The sequence below is a fragment of the Carettochelys insculpta genome, chromosome 2, assembly GCF_033958435.1.
Source record: "Carettochelys insculpta isolate YL-2023 chromosome 2, ASM3395843v1, whole genome shotgun sequence".
NCBI classification, from domain to species: domain Eukaryota; kingdom Metazoa; phylum Chordata; order Testudines; family Carettochelyidae; genus Carettochelys; species Carettochelys insculpta.
In genome coordinates, this window is record NC_134138.1 from 96620810 (window position 1) to 96638812 (window position 18003).

At 45.6% G+C, this 18003-nt stretch overlaps 1 protein-coding gene across 1 annotated transcript in view; it reads left to right on the forward strand.

Moving 5' to 3' along the window:
* The window catches only part of NDUFV2 (NADH:ubiquinone oxidoreductase core subunit V2), a 48050-nt gene that overhangs the window by 20473 nt on the left and 9574 nt on the right, over positions 1-18003 (forward strand). Inside the window, exons 3-6 of the mRNA XM_074987447.1 lie at positions 1125-1187; positions 1263-1379; positions 10273-10441; positions 14865-14974. Coding sequence (XP_074843548.1) covers positions 1125-1187; positions 1263-1379; positions 10273-10441; positions 14865-14974 — 459 coding nt within the window. The remainder of the gene's footprint in view (positions 1-1124; positions 1188-1262; positions 1380-10272; positions 10442-14864; positions 14975-18003) is intronic.

Sequence of the window (18003 nt, forward strand, 5' to 3'; positions counted from 1 at the left end):
CTTGGGGACTAAAAAAACATTTTGCTGTAAGGTGGGCACATGTCAGTTGGAAGTGTTGGAGAAGAAAGACCTGGGTGTGTTGGCCAATCACAGGATGGACTATGAACAGTCAGTGTGTGATGTGACTCTGAAAAAGGTTAATGCAGTCTTGAGATGCATTAGACAAGACACTTCCAGTAGAGAGAGGGACATGTTATTACCATTATATACATGGCACTGGCAAGACTTCATCTGGAAATATGTTCAGTTCTAGTATCTCATTTTTAAGAAGGATGTACGCAAAATGGATCACGTGCAGAGAATGGCCACTACGATAATCAGAAAATGGAGAACCTACCTTATGAATGGAGATTTGAAGAATTTGGCTAACAGAATGAAAGATGAAGGGAGATACAAGGGATTGCACTCTAGAAAGATATCAGAGGGATAAACTCCAGGAAGCTGGGGGGAGAGGAAGTTATTTACATTGAGGGTCACTGTCATAAAAACAAATGTGTATGAAAATTGGCCATTAATACCTTTAGCTTTGAAATTACATAAAGGTTTGTAATCATCAGAGTACTGAATTTCTAAAACAGCCTTCCAGAGGGGAGTAGTGCAGTGGGGGGAAAAAGACTTACTTGTTCCAAGACTGAGCTTGATAAACTTAGGAGGGGATGGTATGATGTGATTGCCTACAATGGTATGTGTCCCGTCTGTGACTGGTTGTAGTAATTCTTCAACAGCAGGTGATGACACGTTAGTTACTCAGGATCCTCCCTCTTTACAAAGCTCTTTCCCAGGTGTGTTTCTGGTGAGTCTTGCTTATATGCTTAGGTTTTCATTGCCATATTTGGGTCAGATGGAAGGAATTTCCTCCCAGGTCAGATTGACAGAGACTATGGGAGATTTTTGCTGTCCTTTGCATCATGTGACAGAGGTCACTGCTGGCTTGAAGCAGAGTAAATGATAGATTCTTTTAATTTGTGGTCTTTAAATCAAAACTTGAGGACTCCAGTAACTCAGCCTGAGGTTATGGGCCATACTGCAGGAGTTGAGTGAGGTGTTGTGAAGTGCAGGAGGTCAGACTTAGTGTGTGTCTAGAATCATATTTTGATATATTTATTTCCTTTTTTTCCTTGCAGCACAGAGATACTCCTGAAAATAATCCAGATACTCCATTTGATTTCACACCTGAAAACTATAAGGTATGGAGAAAATATCAGAAAATATTCTAATCTGAATTTTAAGTAAGTGTTGTAAACAATGTTTTCCCCCCTTAGAGAATAGAAGCAATAGTAAACAACTACCCAGAGGGACATAGATCAGCTGCTGTGATTCCCGTATTAGATCTGGTCCAGAGACAGAATGGATGGTTGCCCATATCAGCGATGAACAAGGTACTTGATCTGTTTTTAAAAAATGTGCAATTGTTACTATTTTTCTTGAGCTAAATCTTATTTTGCTGATGGAATGAGAAGTCAGAATTTCCCTATGTGATGCAGGGGCTTAAATCTGGCACAGGATTGTGAGAATTCCATGCCAATTCCATTGTAGAAATTTTCTTGTGGTGAATCCTGCCTCTTGGAATTTCTACACATAATGCCTGCTTAATACAAGAAACTCCAGAAATAGCATCAAAACAAAACTTAAGTGAACTTACTGTGATTTTAATGAAGAAATTACATGCAGGTTGAAGCAGAAGTTTGGGGACTCTTCATTGCTGATAGTAAAGGAAAATGAGACACAGTCTTGGTTAGAATCCCTTTTTTTGGTTAGGAGAAGAGATTCCTGCTGCTGAATATAATACTTTTTCTGAGGACATGGAAGTAACTGTACTCTAGACTATATCTATAGTACAAGCTTGTGTATCTCTAATCTAGAACTCTCTTGTCCTGCAACATCCATAAGCCAGTATGATTTTAGTTAGCAAGAGGACCACTTGTCATGGGTGTGTCCAAGTTTTCCATGGTCCCATCAAGTTTGTCGATAGCCACCAGTTTTGGCTGCCGTGTTCCATGCTGTTTGGCTGTAATTTACCCCGAATGTCTTCTAAGAGCCCAGTAAGCAGTGCAAGTGTTGGTAATGTGCTAGACAATATTGACCTCCTGTGGTCTGGCAAATTCTTTTGTCCTGTGTGGGTTAGGTCCCGAGAGTGCCAGATGAGAGAGGCTGAACCTGTAGAAGTATGATTATTTTGCTCGTGTTCACATACTCATCCTAGCTCTCCAGCAGCATAAGTATGAATAGCAGTATAGCCAGCTGGTAACATAAATAGTGGCAGTGGAGTTTTGGCTGGGCCATAGTGGGTACATATACACCAGCTGCACGTTGGTTTTCACTATGGACAAATGTCTAAATACAGCTATAGAAAAAGATGCTTATCCTTGTGCGAGAGAGCTGGGGCAAGCAGAGTTCATTCAGAACCCTGACTGTTTTCTGTTGAACCTTCATCAAAATAGAACTGTTTCTGTGGAACATTTGAATGAATTGGCATTCTCCAATGGAAAAAAATTCCCTTGGCAAATTTCTTACCAATCTAATATTATTTATTCTTCTGAGAACTCTGAGGAGCAGTGTTGGTTGTCTTTAACAGTCTTTCCTAGCACAGCTGCAACTAAAGTAAGGTAATGGAAATGTAGGCATTTTCTTCATGAGGAACCCAGAGTTTTGCTGGGGATCTAGCTGTTCAACTCCTCTCTCTTTTGACAGGTGAAAAACCTATTCAAAATGTCTCCTGGAAAATGAGGTATTCTGGGGAGGGGGAACACAATTTTTTATAATTACTGTATTGCTTTAGCAGTTTTTAAGTGACACTAAGCTGTTTTTATGCATGGAGTTTCTATTAATCCTTTCCCTCTTAGGTGATCATTTGTAGCATCCATTTTAAAATAAGTTTTGTTATAGTGCAGAGGCTTGGAAACAGTTTCATTCAAGCATAGTTCTTGTACCTGGACCTAGTTTTCCAGTGTTCCCAATTTTCATTCCAGCAAAGAATTATTCTTCTTCGAGTGTCCCCGTGGGTGCTCCACATTAGGTGTCGGGCTCGCCCGGCGCCGCAGATCGGATCTTCCAAGCAGTTTCTGCCGGACCGCGCATGCGCCGGTGCGCGCCGCTCCCCCGCGCGCTCCCGGCCATGTGCGCAATCCGGTCCCCGCCAGTTCCTCTTAACCGCCGTCGGCTGCAGACGGAATCCAACTAGGCTAAGGCCAAGTAGCGTGTTCAACGACTTTATCTGTTTTTCTTTAAAGTTTTTTTCAGGCACTTAGGCTACTATAAGCTAGCCGGTTGTTATTTTGTAAAAAAAAAAAAAAAAACAACAACAACGAACAAGCTACGAGAGGGACAGCTCAGCCAGTCCCAGTAACAAGCGCCGGAGGCCAGGAGCTAGGGCCATCAGCCCTCCTGCTAAGGCAGGCCATCGGATGGGGAAAACGGCACAAAGAAGGTGCTAAGTACCCACTTAAAAACTCAAAGACTCACCAACAATGTCCTCTTCAGGTTTTAAAAAAACGTGAGTCCTGCCGAGAGGCGATGCCAGTGTCCGATGGGCACAGTCTATGCATAAGGTGCCTGGGGGAGTCCCATGTGGCACAGAAATGCGCCTTCTGCGCTAAATTAACAACCAGAGCACGGAGGGACAGGGAGATGAGGATAAAAATGCTGCTTCTTGATAAGGCCCTCCAGCCAGAAGCGCCGGAGCGGCCGCAGCAGGAGGGACCCTCCGGGGCCCTTAAAAGGAAAGCTGCCTCCCTCACTCCATCAGTGCAGAAACGGAAGAAAGTATCTCCAGCCCGATCCCTGCCGGCAGCAACAGCGAGCGGGACGGGAGGAGCAAGCAGCCCCCAGCCGCAGCAACAGCTGATCGGCGGCGGCACGGAGAGCCACGTGGAAACGGCTCAGCCTCCGATATTCAGCCAGCCACCCCGCACCGCAGGCAGGGCGGCGGCTAAACAAGCGCCGGTACCGGCGGCACCGCAGGCAGCGGCACCGACCCCCGGGGAACAGGCGGTGCAGAGAGCACAGGCACGCAGCCTGCCGGCACCGAAGGACACCGCACATGCGGCACCGCCCTCAAGCGTGCCGAGCTCGGTGCGGACGGGGCCGGAATCCCCTGTATGCTCCCCAGCCCGATCCCTGCCGGCAGCAACAGCGAGCGGGACGGGAGGAGCCAGCAGCCCCCAGCCGCAGCAACAGCTGATCGGCGGCGGCACGGAGAGCCACGTGGAAGCGGCTCAGTCTCCGATAATCAGCCAGCCGCCCCGCACCGCAGGCAGGGCGGCGGCTAAACAAGCGCCGGTACCGGCGGCACCGCGGGCAGCGGCACCGACCCCCGGGGAACCGGCGGTGCAGAGCGCGCAGGCACGCAGCCTGCCGGCACTGGAGGACACCGCACGTGCGGCACCGCCCTTGAGCGTGCCGAGCTCGGTGCGGACGCCGGAATCCCCTGTATGCCCCCCAGCCCGATCCCTGCCGGCAGCAACAGCGAGCGGGACGGGAGGAGCGAGCAGCCCCCAGCCGCAGCAACAGCTGATCGGCGGCGGCACGGAGAGCCACGTGCAAGCGGCTCAGCCTCCGATAATCAGCCAGCCGCCCCGCACCGCAGGCAGGGCGGCGGCTAAACAAGCGCCGGTACCACCGACCCCCGGAAAACCGGCGGTGCAGAGCGCGCAGGCACGCAGCCTGCCGGCACCGAAGGACACCGCACGTGCGGCACCGCCTTCGAGTGTGCCGAGCTCGGTGCGGACGGGGCCGGGATCCCCTGTATGTCAGGGGCGGAGTTACCTCCTCAAGGGAGGGGGAAGACTGCACACAAGAGGGGGCATTGCAGCCCCTCTCCGCACAGGGCTGTGGAGTTGCTTTCTCACAGCCCTCCGCTATGTTGCAGACTCCAACTAGAAGGCAGGGGTCCCCCCCCCAGCCTACCCGGAGCCCCCTTCTCCATTTCTGCAACCAGCCTCACCCTGGCTGGGACCATGCAGGGCATAGACACCATCGGCAATCTACTAGGGAAAAATCCCTACAAACGATCTCGTACCCCCGAGGGCAATTGCGACCGGGGACAGAGACTTAAGCATCTCAGGGGGGACTGGTTATGGAACCCCGAGATTTTTCCTCGCAAACCTCTAGTGAGAGGGTGTACCATCATCAGCAGGAACCGGAAGGGTCCAGAGAGACGTACCCCAGCGGTTCCTCGCTCTCCTCCCCGGATGAGGCTACGGCCCCGGGGGACGTCCATCCTCCGGACGATCTCAAACAGTTCCAAGAGCTGTTTTATGAGGGTGGCCTTCACGCAAGGCATCCAGACAGCAAAGGTGCAAGAGCAACACCATAAGCTCCTCAAAAATCTGAGACCTCCGGCCTCCTCCAAAATAGCAATACCACTGATGACGCAATCTTGGAGTCTACCACTATGATATGGCAGACTCCTGCGACTATTCCGCCTGTCCACAAGAGAGCGAAAAAAAAAAAAAAATACTTCGTGCCGACGAAGGGCATGGAGTTCCTGTTCAGCCACCCACAACCAAATTCTTTGGTGGTGGAGTCGTCGCAACGTGGGGGAACAGACAAACATGCCAAAAAGCTAGAACGGTTGGGCAGAAAGGTCTACTCCTCCTCCACGCTACTGTTGCCAATGGCAAATTACGCAGCGCATCTAGCGAACCATAATTTCGACAACCACATTAGGTTAACCTCCCTCATGGACTCGCTTCCAGAGGGCACGAAACCAGTGCTCAAGGCCATCATCCGACCATTTTATAACCAGTGGCAAAGGATCACCACAGACAAATGGGTGCTGGAGATCATAGCCACGGGGTACGCCATCCCCTCCCAGTTACTCCCACCGCCATGACCTCCACCCGGGGCCCCACCTCCAGGAGGCCTCCCATGTAGCAAGGCTCAAGCAGGAGGTAGACCATCTCATGCTTGTAGGGGCAGTGGAAAGAGTGCCGGAGCAACTGCAAGGGAGAGGGTTCTACTCGAGGTACTTCCTCACGGGGAGGTCCATCTTAGATTTTCGAGGCCTCACCGGTACCTGTGCATGCAACGCTTTCGGATGATCACAAACGCCTCCATCCTTACAGCACTAGACGATGGAGATTGGTTCGCAGCCCTCGACTTACAAGGTCCTACCGTTTGGGCTCTCCTCAGCCCCCAGAGTCTTCACCAAGACCTTGGCAGTGGTGTCAGCCTACCTGCACAGACGGGGGTATTTATATTCCAGTATCTGGATGACTGCCTACTCAAAGGGGCCTCGAAGGAGGAGGTACTACGCATAATATGTGTCACAGCAGGCACGTTCTCTTCGCTCGGCCTGCTTATCAATCTGACAAAATCAAAGATAGACCCCACACAGGACATAGAGTTCGTAGGGGCACGCATAAATTCTATTACAGCGAGGGCGTATCTACCAGAGACTCGCTTTCGGGCCATCGGCTCCCTCGCGCAAGGCTTCACCTTCAGCCCTATGGTGCCGGTTCTGACGTGCTTACAGCCACTGGGCCACATGGCAGCAGCGACGTTTCGTAGAACAGAACGCCAGGTTACACATGCGCAGCATGCAGCATTGGCTGGCGAGCGTATACAAACCGGCAGCACACACTGTTCACAGGATGGCGTCGCCCACAACAGAGGTGCGCAAATCCCTGCAATGGTGGGTAAACCCCGGGAACCTGCTAACAAGGGTACCCTTCCACCAACCACACGTATTGGTTTTTCTTACTACAGATGCCTCCCTCATAGGGTGGGGAGCACACATGGGCGAAGAGGTGACGCAAGGGCTGTGGTCCTCCATGGAGCAGTCACTGCACACAAATATACTGGAACTCAGAGCAGTGTTCAACGCCTGCAGACACTTTCGAGACCAAATGAAAGGCAAGGTAGTCGGGATCAGTACAGACGATACCTCCACCATGTTTTATATAAATCGGCGAGGAGGAGCTCGGTCCCGTGCCTTATGTGTAGAAGCAGTCTGGTTGTGGAACTGCTGCATCGCCAACAATATAACCTTGAAAGCCTCGTACTTACCAGGCGCTCGCAATGTGAAGGCAGACCAGCTGAGCAGGCGTTTCGCACTCACGCACGAGTGGCAGATCCGTCCCGATCTGCTGCAACCGATTTTTCCACGCATGGGGTTTTCCCCAGATAGACCTGTTTGCTACTCAGCACAACAAGAAGTGCCCACGATTCTGCTCCAGGGCAGGACTGGGACGGGGGTCCCTGAGGGACGCCTTCGCGATCTCATGGAGGGGCCCCCTGCTTTACGCTTTCCCTCCCTCAGTGCTCATCCACAAAGTGTTGCAGAAAGCCAGGAGGGAAGGAACCTGAATGATCCCGATAGTCCCAACGTGGGATCGACAGCAATGGTTCCCCCTACTCCTGCGCATGTCGGACCGGCCACCGATGTCCCCTCCGGTGGCGCTGGATCTGCTCACGCAAGCCCAGGGGTCCATAGTGCATCCACACCCCCAAGGCCTGCGACTACAAACGTGGTTAATCCATGGCTCAGCTCCCTAGAGAGCACATGTACGGAGGAAGTGCAGCAAGTCCTAGAAAGTAGCAGGAGGACTTCCACCAGGAAGACCTACAAGCAGAAATGGACTCGCTTTACGGCATGGTGTTCTACCAAACAGCTAGCCCCCTTTCGGTGCCTATGGCTGTGATATTAGAGTATTTACTGGACCTCAAGAGAGGAGGACTCTCGCTATCCTCGTTTCAGGTCCACCTGGCCGCCATTTTGGCGTTCAGACACGAAGAGGAAGGGCACACGGTGTTCGCCCATCCCATGGTTACCAGGTTCTTCAAAGGGCTGGTAAGCCTATACCCCCCTCAGAAACCGCTTCCACCTCTGTGGAACTTGGACCTGGTGCTTAATGCGAAAAGGGGACCACCGTTCGAGCCTTTGGCCACGGTTTCCCTCTGCCTCCTTATGATGAAGACGACCTTTCTTCTCGCAATCACGTCAGCTCGCAGGGTGAGCGAGCTTGAGGCAGTTATGGCAACGCCACCCTGCACTGTTTTTCCAAGGAGGCGGTAACCATACAGCTGCATCCAGCCCTTGTTCCTAAAGTTTCTTTCAGAGTTTCATACTAACGAACCTATTGTTTACCCTTGTTTATCCAAAGCCTCATAACTCGAACAAGGAGGCGCGCCTACACCTCCTGGACGTGAGGAGGCGCTAGCTTTCTATATGGACAGGACCAAGTCCTTCTGGAGAACGGATAGGCTCCTAGTCTCTATCGCTCCCAAATCAAAAGGAGAATGTCTCTCTTCGCAGAGAATCTCTAAGCACATCGTATCTTGCATAAAAATGTGCTACAAACTCAAAGACTCCTTTACTGGCCACGCCCAGGGCTCATTCCACTAGGGCGGTGGCAGCATCAACAGCCTTTTTTCAAGGGCGTTGCGCTAAAAGACATTTGCAGAGTGGCGACCTGGTCATCCTGTGACACCTTCGCCGAACATTACGCCCTTCACAGGGTATTCCAAGAGGATACCCGTCTCTCGGCAGCGGTCCTCTCGGGGACAAGCTGCACATAATCCGATTACCCACCTCCTATCTTGGGTTACTGCTGGGTAGTCACCTAATGTGGAGCAGCCACGGGGACACTCGAAGAAGAAAGAAAGGTTACTCACCGTAGTAACGGTGGTTCTTCGAGATGTGTCCCCGTGGGTGCTCCACTACCCGCCCATCCTCCCCGCTCCGGATCTCTGTTTAGTGTTTTGCAGGAGCATCCGAGGCGGTTGGTCAAGGAACTGGCGGGGACCGGATCGCGCACATGGCCGGGAGCGCGCGGGGGAGCGGCGCGCACCGGCGTATGCGCGGTCCGGCAGAAACTGCTTGGAAGATCCGATCTGCGGCGCCGGGCGAGCCCGACACCTAATGTGGAGCACCCACGGGGACACATCTCGAAGAACCACCGTTACTACGGTGAGTAACCTTTCTTTTTTGATGGTGTCGGGGTATTTGCAGTGGTTCATGACTTTGACTGCCAACCTCAGTGCAAACTGTCAATAAGCAGGGCAGAAACTCCAAACTGGTTGTGCACATTCTGTAAATAGATTTCACCAACTGAGTAATAAATTGAGCTCCCTAAATCTCAATCACGCTTTTAACTTCATGTCACCGACTCTCCTGTGGTGTTCCTGTCTGTCTCCAGCCTTTGCTGACACACCCTCGATCTCCACTCCCAACTGGCTCAACTTTCCCTTAGGCAGCAGAGCTCACTCCGGACAAATTTCTTCTGTCCCTGTGCTGCAAAAGCCCCAGCTCTGGGCACTAAAATGCAAGGGAGCGTGCACAACTTTCTGAGCCAGGTTGGAAGACAATTGTAATGACATACATAATGACTTTTTGCTATCAGTTTCAGAATGCAGGATTTTGTTGACAATCCAAGACATTTTCTCGCTTGATCTCTACTCAGTATTTAAGTTTCACAGCCAACAAGCCAGATAGGGGCATTCAAAATGCCGGGCCTGCCCGGTATCCAGAACATGTGTGGCCTTGAGCTCCAAATGTCTGTTTGTTAGACATCACACTTTGAATTGGCAGACAAAAAGCTTGAATTCGTTTTGCTTGTGGTTGTAACAGCATAATCCAGTACACACAGTTGAGTAATAACCATGAATATAACCTATCATTTATTCTGCAGCACAAAGGGTTTTTCACTTTTTTAGTTTGCTCAGGGTTTTGCTTTGTAAATAATCTACTTAAGAGATAAGTGGTACAGATATAATCAAATTACTTCTGAAAAAGTCTAGTGACACACTTATTCTTATGTATGCCAAAACACTTTTTCATATGAACATACCCGAAATTTCTAGTGGTTTGGATTACATTACACAGGTTGTGTGGACCCTGCTAATTGCAGGGACAAACGCCCGACGTATGATTTGGCACCCGGTCTATCAGCATTACAGGTTCATTTTTTTAATTTGATTTTGTCTTTAAATATTTTCTTTAAAATATTTTCTTTCGGATATCTGTTGTTGGTTATTGGTACAGCTAAATCAGTGTGCGCCTAGTTATTGCTGATGAGAAGGTTTAATAGCTTGGAACCACAAACCAATACAAATTTCAACCTGTCACTTGTCAAAGGTCTGGGAGTCACTGATGATCTGTTATGGCTATCTTCAGAACACACGATTGCAGAAATAATTTTATATTTTTTTCAGTTTTTATAGTACTATACTGTTATGAATTGAATTAATGTAACCAGTGCTTTTGAAAATATTTTATTTAGCTGAAATTATCTTCTTAATGCCATAAAGTGTTTTTTCTCCATCCTATAGGTTGCTGAAGTTTTACAGATGCCTCCCATGAGAGTATACGAAGTAGCAACTTTCTATACAATGTATAATCGGAAGCCTGTTGGAAAATATCATATTCAGGTCTGCACGACTACACCTTGCATGCTGAGAGACTCTGATAGCATACTAGAAGCCATTCAGAAGAAGCTTGGTATGATGCAAATGATTGTTTTCTATGACTATTTGTATTTTTACAGGCTTGCATCAGTTAACAGTTGTCTATCCAGCAAAATCTTTTTAAACAAGAAATTAAGTGGTGATGATACAAAAAGAAAATACTTAAATTTATAAGTGAGTTCTTTGAAGACTAGGTTTGAAACACTTTATTGAAATAAGAATAAAAACACTTAACAGCAGATTAGATAAAAATATTATAGTTTGGGAAAACTGTTGCCTAGGAGTGCCCATTTGTCAAATGATGTCCTTTTTGAAGTTAAAATGTGAACCTTGGGGACCTGAGAACATTCAGCTTATCCCATGCTCCTGAGGCTAAGGTGTATTTCTTTGTGCCAGTATTGTCAAACAATTGGAAGAGGGGTCTCAAATCAAGTGTGTACATGTTTGGAGCATGTGTTTTCTTGGGTGTAGCTGTGCACCACATTTTTTTTTCCATTAATCCAAGCAATGTTTGAATATACCTGAAATCAAGGACTGGTATCGAAGTCAAGCCCTGTCTCAAAGATCTGAGTAAAATTAACTGTTTCCAATTTAATAGAGATGTAAATATGTTGATTGTATTCCTTATTTCAGTGATAGGGAATCTTTTGTGGGTCAGGGACCGCTTATGCACAGAAAAATCAGTCGGGGCCACATACAAGAGAGTAACAAAAATATCAACCAAAAACAAACCAAAAATCACCACCCCTTGCTGACATGACCCCCAAGTGAGAAGGATGGAGGAGAAAAACCACACTGATGTTGCCCCAACTGAAAAGCATGAATGAGGTGGCTTTTTTTCAGGATTCCTCTCATACTCCAGGTCCTAGGGGGTGATGAGTGTCTAGGCTCAGGTCTCATCTCCCTCCCCCTCACCCCCCTCCGGGGCCATATTAACTCTTTAGGGGTCTGGAGCTAGTGGGATGGGGAGCTGTAAGTCCCAGGGTGAGGCCAGAAATGAAGGATGTGCTGTGTGCAGGAGGAGATTGCTGTAGAACAGGAGAGGAGGGGGCGGAGTGCAGAAAGCTGGCTGTGATGTGAGGAGCAGGGTCTGAGCAGGAGAGAGTGTGCAGAAGTGGCTGAGGATGGGTATATGGCGTTTGGGGGAGAGGGAGGGATGTGGGAGAGGGCAGGGCATTGAGGTGCTTACCTGCCACAGCTCCTGTTGGCCGGTGGAGCATAGGTGGCTCTGTGCTGTCTTGCACTCACCACCACCTGTCACTACCATTGTCTGTGATTCCTGAGCAATGGGAGTGGATCCTGTGCTGCTGTTCCCCCAGCCAGGAGTCAGATTTTCAAAAGAGACCAAGTGTGGTGAGTGGCAGTGTGCAGAATTGCTTCCTAATTGTTTCGTCTCTCACCCTGCCGTCCCCCATCCAGCAAGGCAGAACTGGCCATGCAGAGGCTTTAGTGCTGGCTTCACACCTCTTCCCCCCCACTTCCAATCATGTGGGAGGCAGTCAGGCTCAAGCACCGGGTCTTCCTATGGTGGGGGGGAAGCCCTGAGCCTCATATTGTCGGCTGTAGGATTCCTGTCCCAGCCTTATATTTTCCAGTAATGTACCTTAGATCAAGGCTAATAGACACACAGCAATGAACTTGTCTAGCCACGTTGCCTTCAGCATTCCTTAAGTGCGTATTTTTAATACTGTAACACAGTGTGTGTGGGAAGAACCACTTTTGATAAGTGTGTTAGTAATCTTTATTTACTTTTAATGGAAGTCGTCAAAACGAAACAGCAGAAATGTAGCACTTTAAAGACTAACAAAATGATATATTAAGTGAGGAGCTTTTGTGGCACAGACCCACTTCCTCAGATCAATCTGATTTCCAATACATACTGACATAAGTACAGAGAATCAAAAAAAAATTGGAATAAACACTGACAAATCACATACATAGAACTGAAGGAGAGGGATGAGGGGCAGGGAGATGTAATTATCTCAGGCACAACAATTAACAAGCATCAAAGGAGGGGAAGCAGTCCTTGTAATGCGTGAGGTAATTGTCTCTGTTCATACCATGGGTTAATGTGTCAAATTTGAACATGAATTCCAACTCTCAGATTTCTCACTCTCATCTGTTTTTAAATTCTTTTTGCTCCAGAACACAAATTCTCAGGTCTTTAACAAAAAGGCCCACTCCACTGAAGCTCCTCACCCAATATATAATTTTGTTAGTCTTTAAAGTGCTATATTTCTGTTTTTGTTTTGTTGTAGTACAGACTAACAAGGCTACTTCTGTTACTATTTAATTGGAAGTGTAATTTATAAATCCTTAATAAAAAAGTAAATTGAGTAATTCCTGCCTGTCTGAGCAGCAGTGGTTTTTCCTGTTGTTTTTGTTTGCAAGTGGAGTGGGGGAAGGAGGGCAGCAGAATGGATTAACTCATGGGTTTGTGTGACAGGCTGTGCTTATTAGAGGAAGCTGTTGGTATAAACAACTATAATTAAGTCAGTAAAGCAGTTTATTATAACCTTTTGTTATGCACACAAATTTCTAACATATACATATTTGGGCTGAAATTTTCCATGCTTGGTTTCTGTTCAAAGTTGGATGTTTTTGAAAATTTGAACAAAATCCCTCTATCAGTTTTAGAGAAAAGCGGGGGGGGGACCTTTTTTTCCAGTATTCAGAATTTTCTGTTTAGATTTTTTTTTGGCTTCAGTCTAAGTTGCGACAACAGAGTGTGGTTTGAGAACTAATGTCTTTTCTTGGTATGAAGGGAAGAAAACGAAAAAGTTGTTGGGGGGGTGGGGGGTGATTTCAAAAATATGCTCCATGAGCCATCTGCTAAGAATTTTAGCAGCAATTAATGAAGCACCAAGTATTTATGGGCACACAGTGTGCATTTTCTCTCCATAGTCTAACAGGGACAAGGACTGCCACATTCCTGCTTTCAATGGGAAAACTGATATGCGAGAAATTGTAAATGTCTTGCTTTAACTCACAGCTCAAGTCTCTAAAATAATTGCTGTTGCATTAAAAACAAGGAACAAAAAGCTGTATAAAATACTTTTATTTCTCAATTGGTTGCAAAAAGCCTAATTTCCTGCATTCTACAAATACTGAGCTTTTAAGAAAAGTGGTGTAGTGTGGTGGTTGGTATGTGGGGAGGCTTTTTTAAGGAAAGATGATATCTACAAAATGCGACCAAAATAAATAGCAGGAAAGAGAGGGTGAAATCAACTACTCTCTGCTGTGAACTTTACAGGCTAATGGAGTCTTGCCTTATATTATATGGTGCTTGTGGATAAGTACAAAAAATACCATGAATGCTGCTTGGTAAATATTAACCTTTTGATAGACTTATAGTAAGGTCCTTGAATATATGTCGTATGTTTTTAGGAGTAGTGTAGTTGATTTTAACAAAACGAAAACTGTACAGCAGTTATCCTGGTGTAGAAATAATCTTGTAATACTTAGTAATATTGGATCATTAGTATTTAAAAAGCGACTTCCTTAAATGCTGTTGACTCAAAAATCTATTAATATGATTGTGTGGATCTGATATTAAGATGACATTCCTTTTGGTAACCTGATAACAAAATGTAATTTGTTGGGATAAAATATGGATTGCAATGCTCTTTGTATTGCCCTGGGAGCCACAGGAAAAAGTATTTAATGGGGCTGTTCCTGTTAAGTATAGTTTGAAATTAAACATGTGTCACTGCTACAGATGTCCTTATAGAAATTGACTGTGTTCACAAAATCATGATTTCTTTTGTTTCTTCCCAGCTGCTGCTATTCATCTAATTTGTTTGCATAGCTTGGTGGTAATAATTATTAAGCCATGATGATTTAGGTCCAATCCTGCTCCTCTTTAAATCAACAGTGATTTCTAATCAGTGGTCATGAATAGTTAGTGTTACTTACTCATGCACAGCTCTTGGCAGGATCGGGGCCTTAATGCCTGAATTTAGAAGATACTGATTACGGAGTCTGTGCTAAGCATGCTTACCCTGCTTTCAGTTTCTTCACTGTGAGTTGGGAGTAGTAAGCACCAAGCATAGTTAGTCCCCAGAATGAGAGCAGGAGCAGACTCTTGTATACTAGTGCTGCTGTAATTACATATTTGTTTTATACTTATTTCTCCTATTGCATTGCTTCCTAAAAAAAACCAGAATAGTAGTTGTACCTGCAATTGGTTTATAAAATGTATTTTATGAAATAGGAAGTAAATCTGTAAATCAGTATCTGAGAGGTTTGAGTTTATGAAGCACTTTTTACTTAATGGAAGTGTCTTGAAGCTGTTTAAGTGTTGATATTGGGAAAATTGCCCAAATCATGTAAAAATAAGATATAAATGCTTTACAATGTGATGTGAAACATTAACAGATTAGATATGACATATTTAAGATTTTGCTTTAAATGTATTAAATAATCACTATTTAACCTAATGTTCCTTATTACTGTAGGTATACAAGTTGGGGAGACAACACCTGATAAACTTTTCACACTGGTAGAAGTGGAATGTTTAGGCGCTTGTGTAAATGCACCAATGGTACAAATAAATGATAATTATTATGTAAGTATTTCATTCTGTTTGAAAGGTACAATATTTTGTTCAATTCGTATGTTTATACTAAATGATTGTCATTGTTTTAGATTATGAATCTAGTGGATTAATATAAGTACTAAGTGATTGTGCTGTGAGTGGCTTGTCTCACAAAATGATCCTAACATAGACTTCCCTAGGCTTAGTTATCAATGTAAAGAGAAGAAGCAGTGTTCACATATTTTCATGAAATATGAACAAAAATAAATACTTATAGCAATACATTTTTTGAATACTTATGCATCAGAATTAAGTCACTTTTATGGATAGCTTTCAGTTAAAGGACAGTCTTCTGTCTAACCAACCCTTTTTCAATCTTTGAAGTTTTTTCACTCTGGGTAATATTCTCTCCTGTTGATCGTTTCCCTTAATTATGTGTTTAAAAAAAAACATGCTAATACATTCCTTTTTATACATGAACAAGTATAGTGCTCATCTGTAAAAAGGGAAATAACCCAAGCAAATAATCAAGGTTTCAATTTGCAAATCCCTATATGATGATAAAGTGGTAAATAACAGCCTGGATTAGTAAAGAACAAATCTCATCAAAACAACCCAATAGCTTTCTTTGACAGGATAGCATGCTTTGTGGATAATGGGGAAGCAGTAGATGTAGTTTATCTAGATTTTAGTAAGGCATTTGATATGGTCTAGCACATGGGGACTGGAAACCGAAATAGCAAGAAAAGCTTTTTTAAATTTCGTGTGGAAAAAAAAATGTAATTTAGGAGCTGCAATGCGCGTGAATATGAGACTGTCCTTAATAAATAACATCAAACCATACTTCTTGTAACCCCTATTTTAAGAACAGCATGCACACAATGATTTGAATATGCCACATGTTTACTGCAGGACTTTCACAAACTTTTTAAATATTCTGTTTCCCCACACTTTATATGTGTTTGTACCATTATCATTCTGCTTTCACTCCTGAACCCTCTCTCCATTTCTGGAGGAAGCTCAATTCTGAACAATTTTGAGTTTTTGTTTTTGAAATCACATTACAGCTGCTATGATACTTTGAGAAAGTACTCTTTTATATATTTGCCATATGTGAACAGCTTTCCTCATTTCATGATCTCTTGATCCCCTTAAAATAGGGGTTACAAGAAGTATGGTTTGATGTTACTTATTAAGGACAGTCTCATATTCACGTGCATTGCAGCTCCTGAATTACTGATTTTTTTAACGAAATTTAAAAAAGCTTTTCTTGCTATTTCGGTTTCTAGTCCCCTGTGCTGGAAACATAACTAGCCACAATTATGCTACTTGGTAATTTCACCTATTTAGTGAACTTGTTAGTACTTTGCTCTGCTTTGTGTGACCACTCCTCCATGGCTTTTTTCTGGCATATCAGGCTGGATACTGTTCATCAAAAGTAGTGTGTTTTTTTGAGAAAACATCTCTCTAGGTTGCATATTTTTTTGGTTGGTTAATTTTATTGCAAGTGAGACACACAAAGGGAGCCCAAACTAAGTATGAAGGATTGGATCCAATCAGTTTGAAATTTTGTTTTCAACTTCAATTTACTTTTTTTCCCTGAAGCCATTCCAACCCCACTTTCATTATGCCAAATTTACTTCATGTTTAATTTGTTTTCCTTCTTAAAATGCACGTTGCTCTTCACAGCAAGAATACCACAAACTTCCTTTTCCTTTTCAAAATCAAGACTTTCTCCGTCGAGTAGTCCCTGCAGATGATCCACTTAGGTGTCAGTGGGTCCTGGTGCCAGAGACTGGAGTGCTTTTAGAGCAGTGCCCCCACTCCTGACCCCTTTGTGCTGCATATGTGTGCTGCCTGCCTCGAGCCACGACCACTCTGAGGAGCGTGCACACAGCACAGCCCTCCTCAGTTTCTTTTCTACCATCTTCTGCTGAAGACTGATGCAGAGCAGCTCCTCCTCTTATCCGAAAGAAAAATCAGAAATCTTTAGTTAGCCTCCCCCTTTACCTTATAGTTTCTATAGTTACATCTTTTTACCTCAGTTTTTCCCCTTAAAAAAAAAAAAAAAAAAAAAAAAGGCAGTAGCTGCTGCTGCACCATTCTTTTTTCCTCTTCACAATGCCAGGCTTTCCAGTGATGAGGAACTGCAATTCACGTAGGGGCTCTATTCCCATATCTGATTGGCGCACACCTGCATAGAATGCCTTGGGGAAACCCATAATGCCAACAAGTGCTCCCATTGCCTGGGTATGTTGGCAAGGGCTCAGAAAGAAAGGAAAGTGAAACTAAAGGCGCTACTCTGGCAAAAGTCCCTGTCATTCAGAGATAAGCCGGATCACATGTGGGTGCAGCAGAAGTCCTCAGATAGGGTAGTTATATCACCCCTCTAGGGCTCCCAGCCTACGAGAGCTTCACCTGCACGTGGTCTGTGTTGCCTGGAGCCTCACGTTCCCTGGTGCCATGTATGTCCGGTGCTGTGGAAAGATGCAGGTGTGTCTCACCTAGGAGATCTGAGGGAGAGAGCAGGCAAGCTATGCCAGTGGGCACCATTGAGGCATCAGCTTCTGAAAAGCTACACATGCCTCCACTGGCAACACCTGCTTCCTCTGCTGCCATGCTAGAACAACCTGCACAATAACATAGGAAAGTGCAACGAAAAATGCAGCATCTCCAAAAATCCCCACAACCATACACAACATCATTAACTTCTTCACCACATTCCATGGGACAGTGGCATACTAGCTCCTCACAGAATGCCTCACACTCTCCTTCGCTAGTATCTGACTGCAGTAGCAGGCATAAGAGCAGGGATTCATCATCCCATTCATCTCCCTCCTGGCATTCATATAGAGACCATCTTTTTCAGCCTCACCCTATCTGGGCCAAGCAGCTGCAGCTCTACCCTACACATCAGCTTCCGCTGCATGGGGGCCTATGGGATGCATGGCATACATAAGGTCCATACTTATCCCATACTCCTCACTCCAGATGCACTACTTCTCAATGTGAATACATGCCTATGCATCCTCCCACAGTTTCAGCACATTCCTCACCTG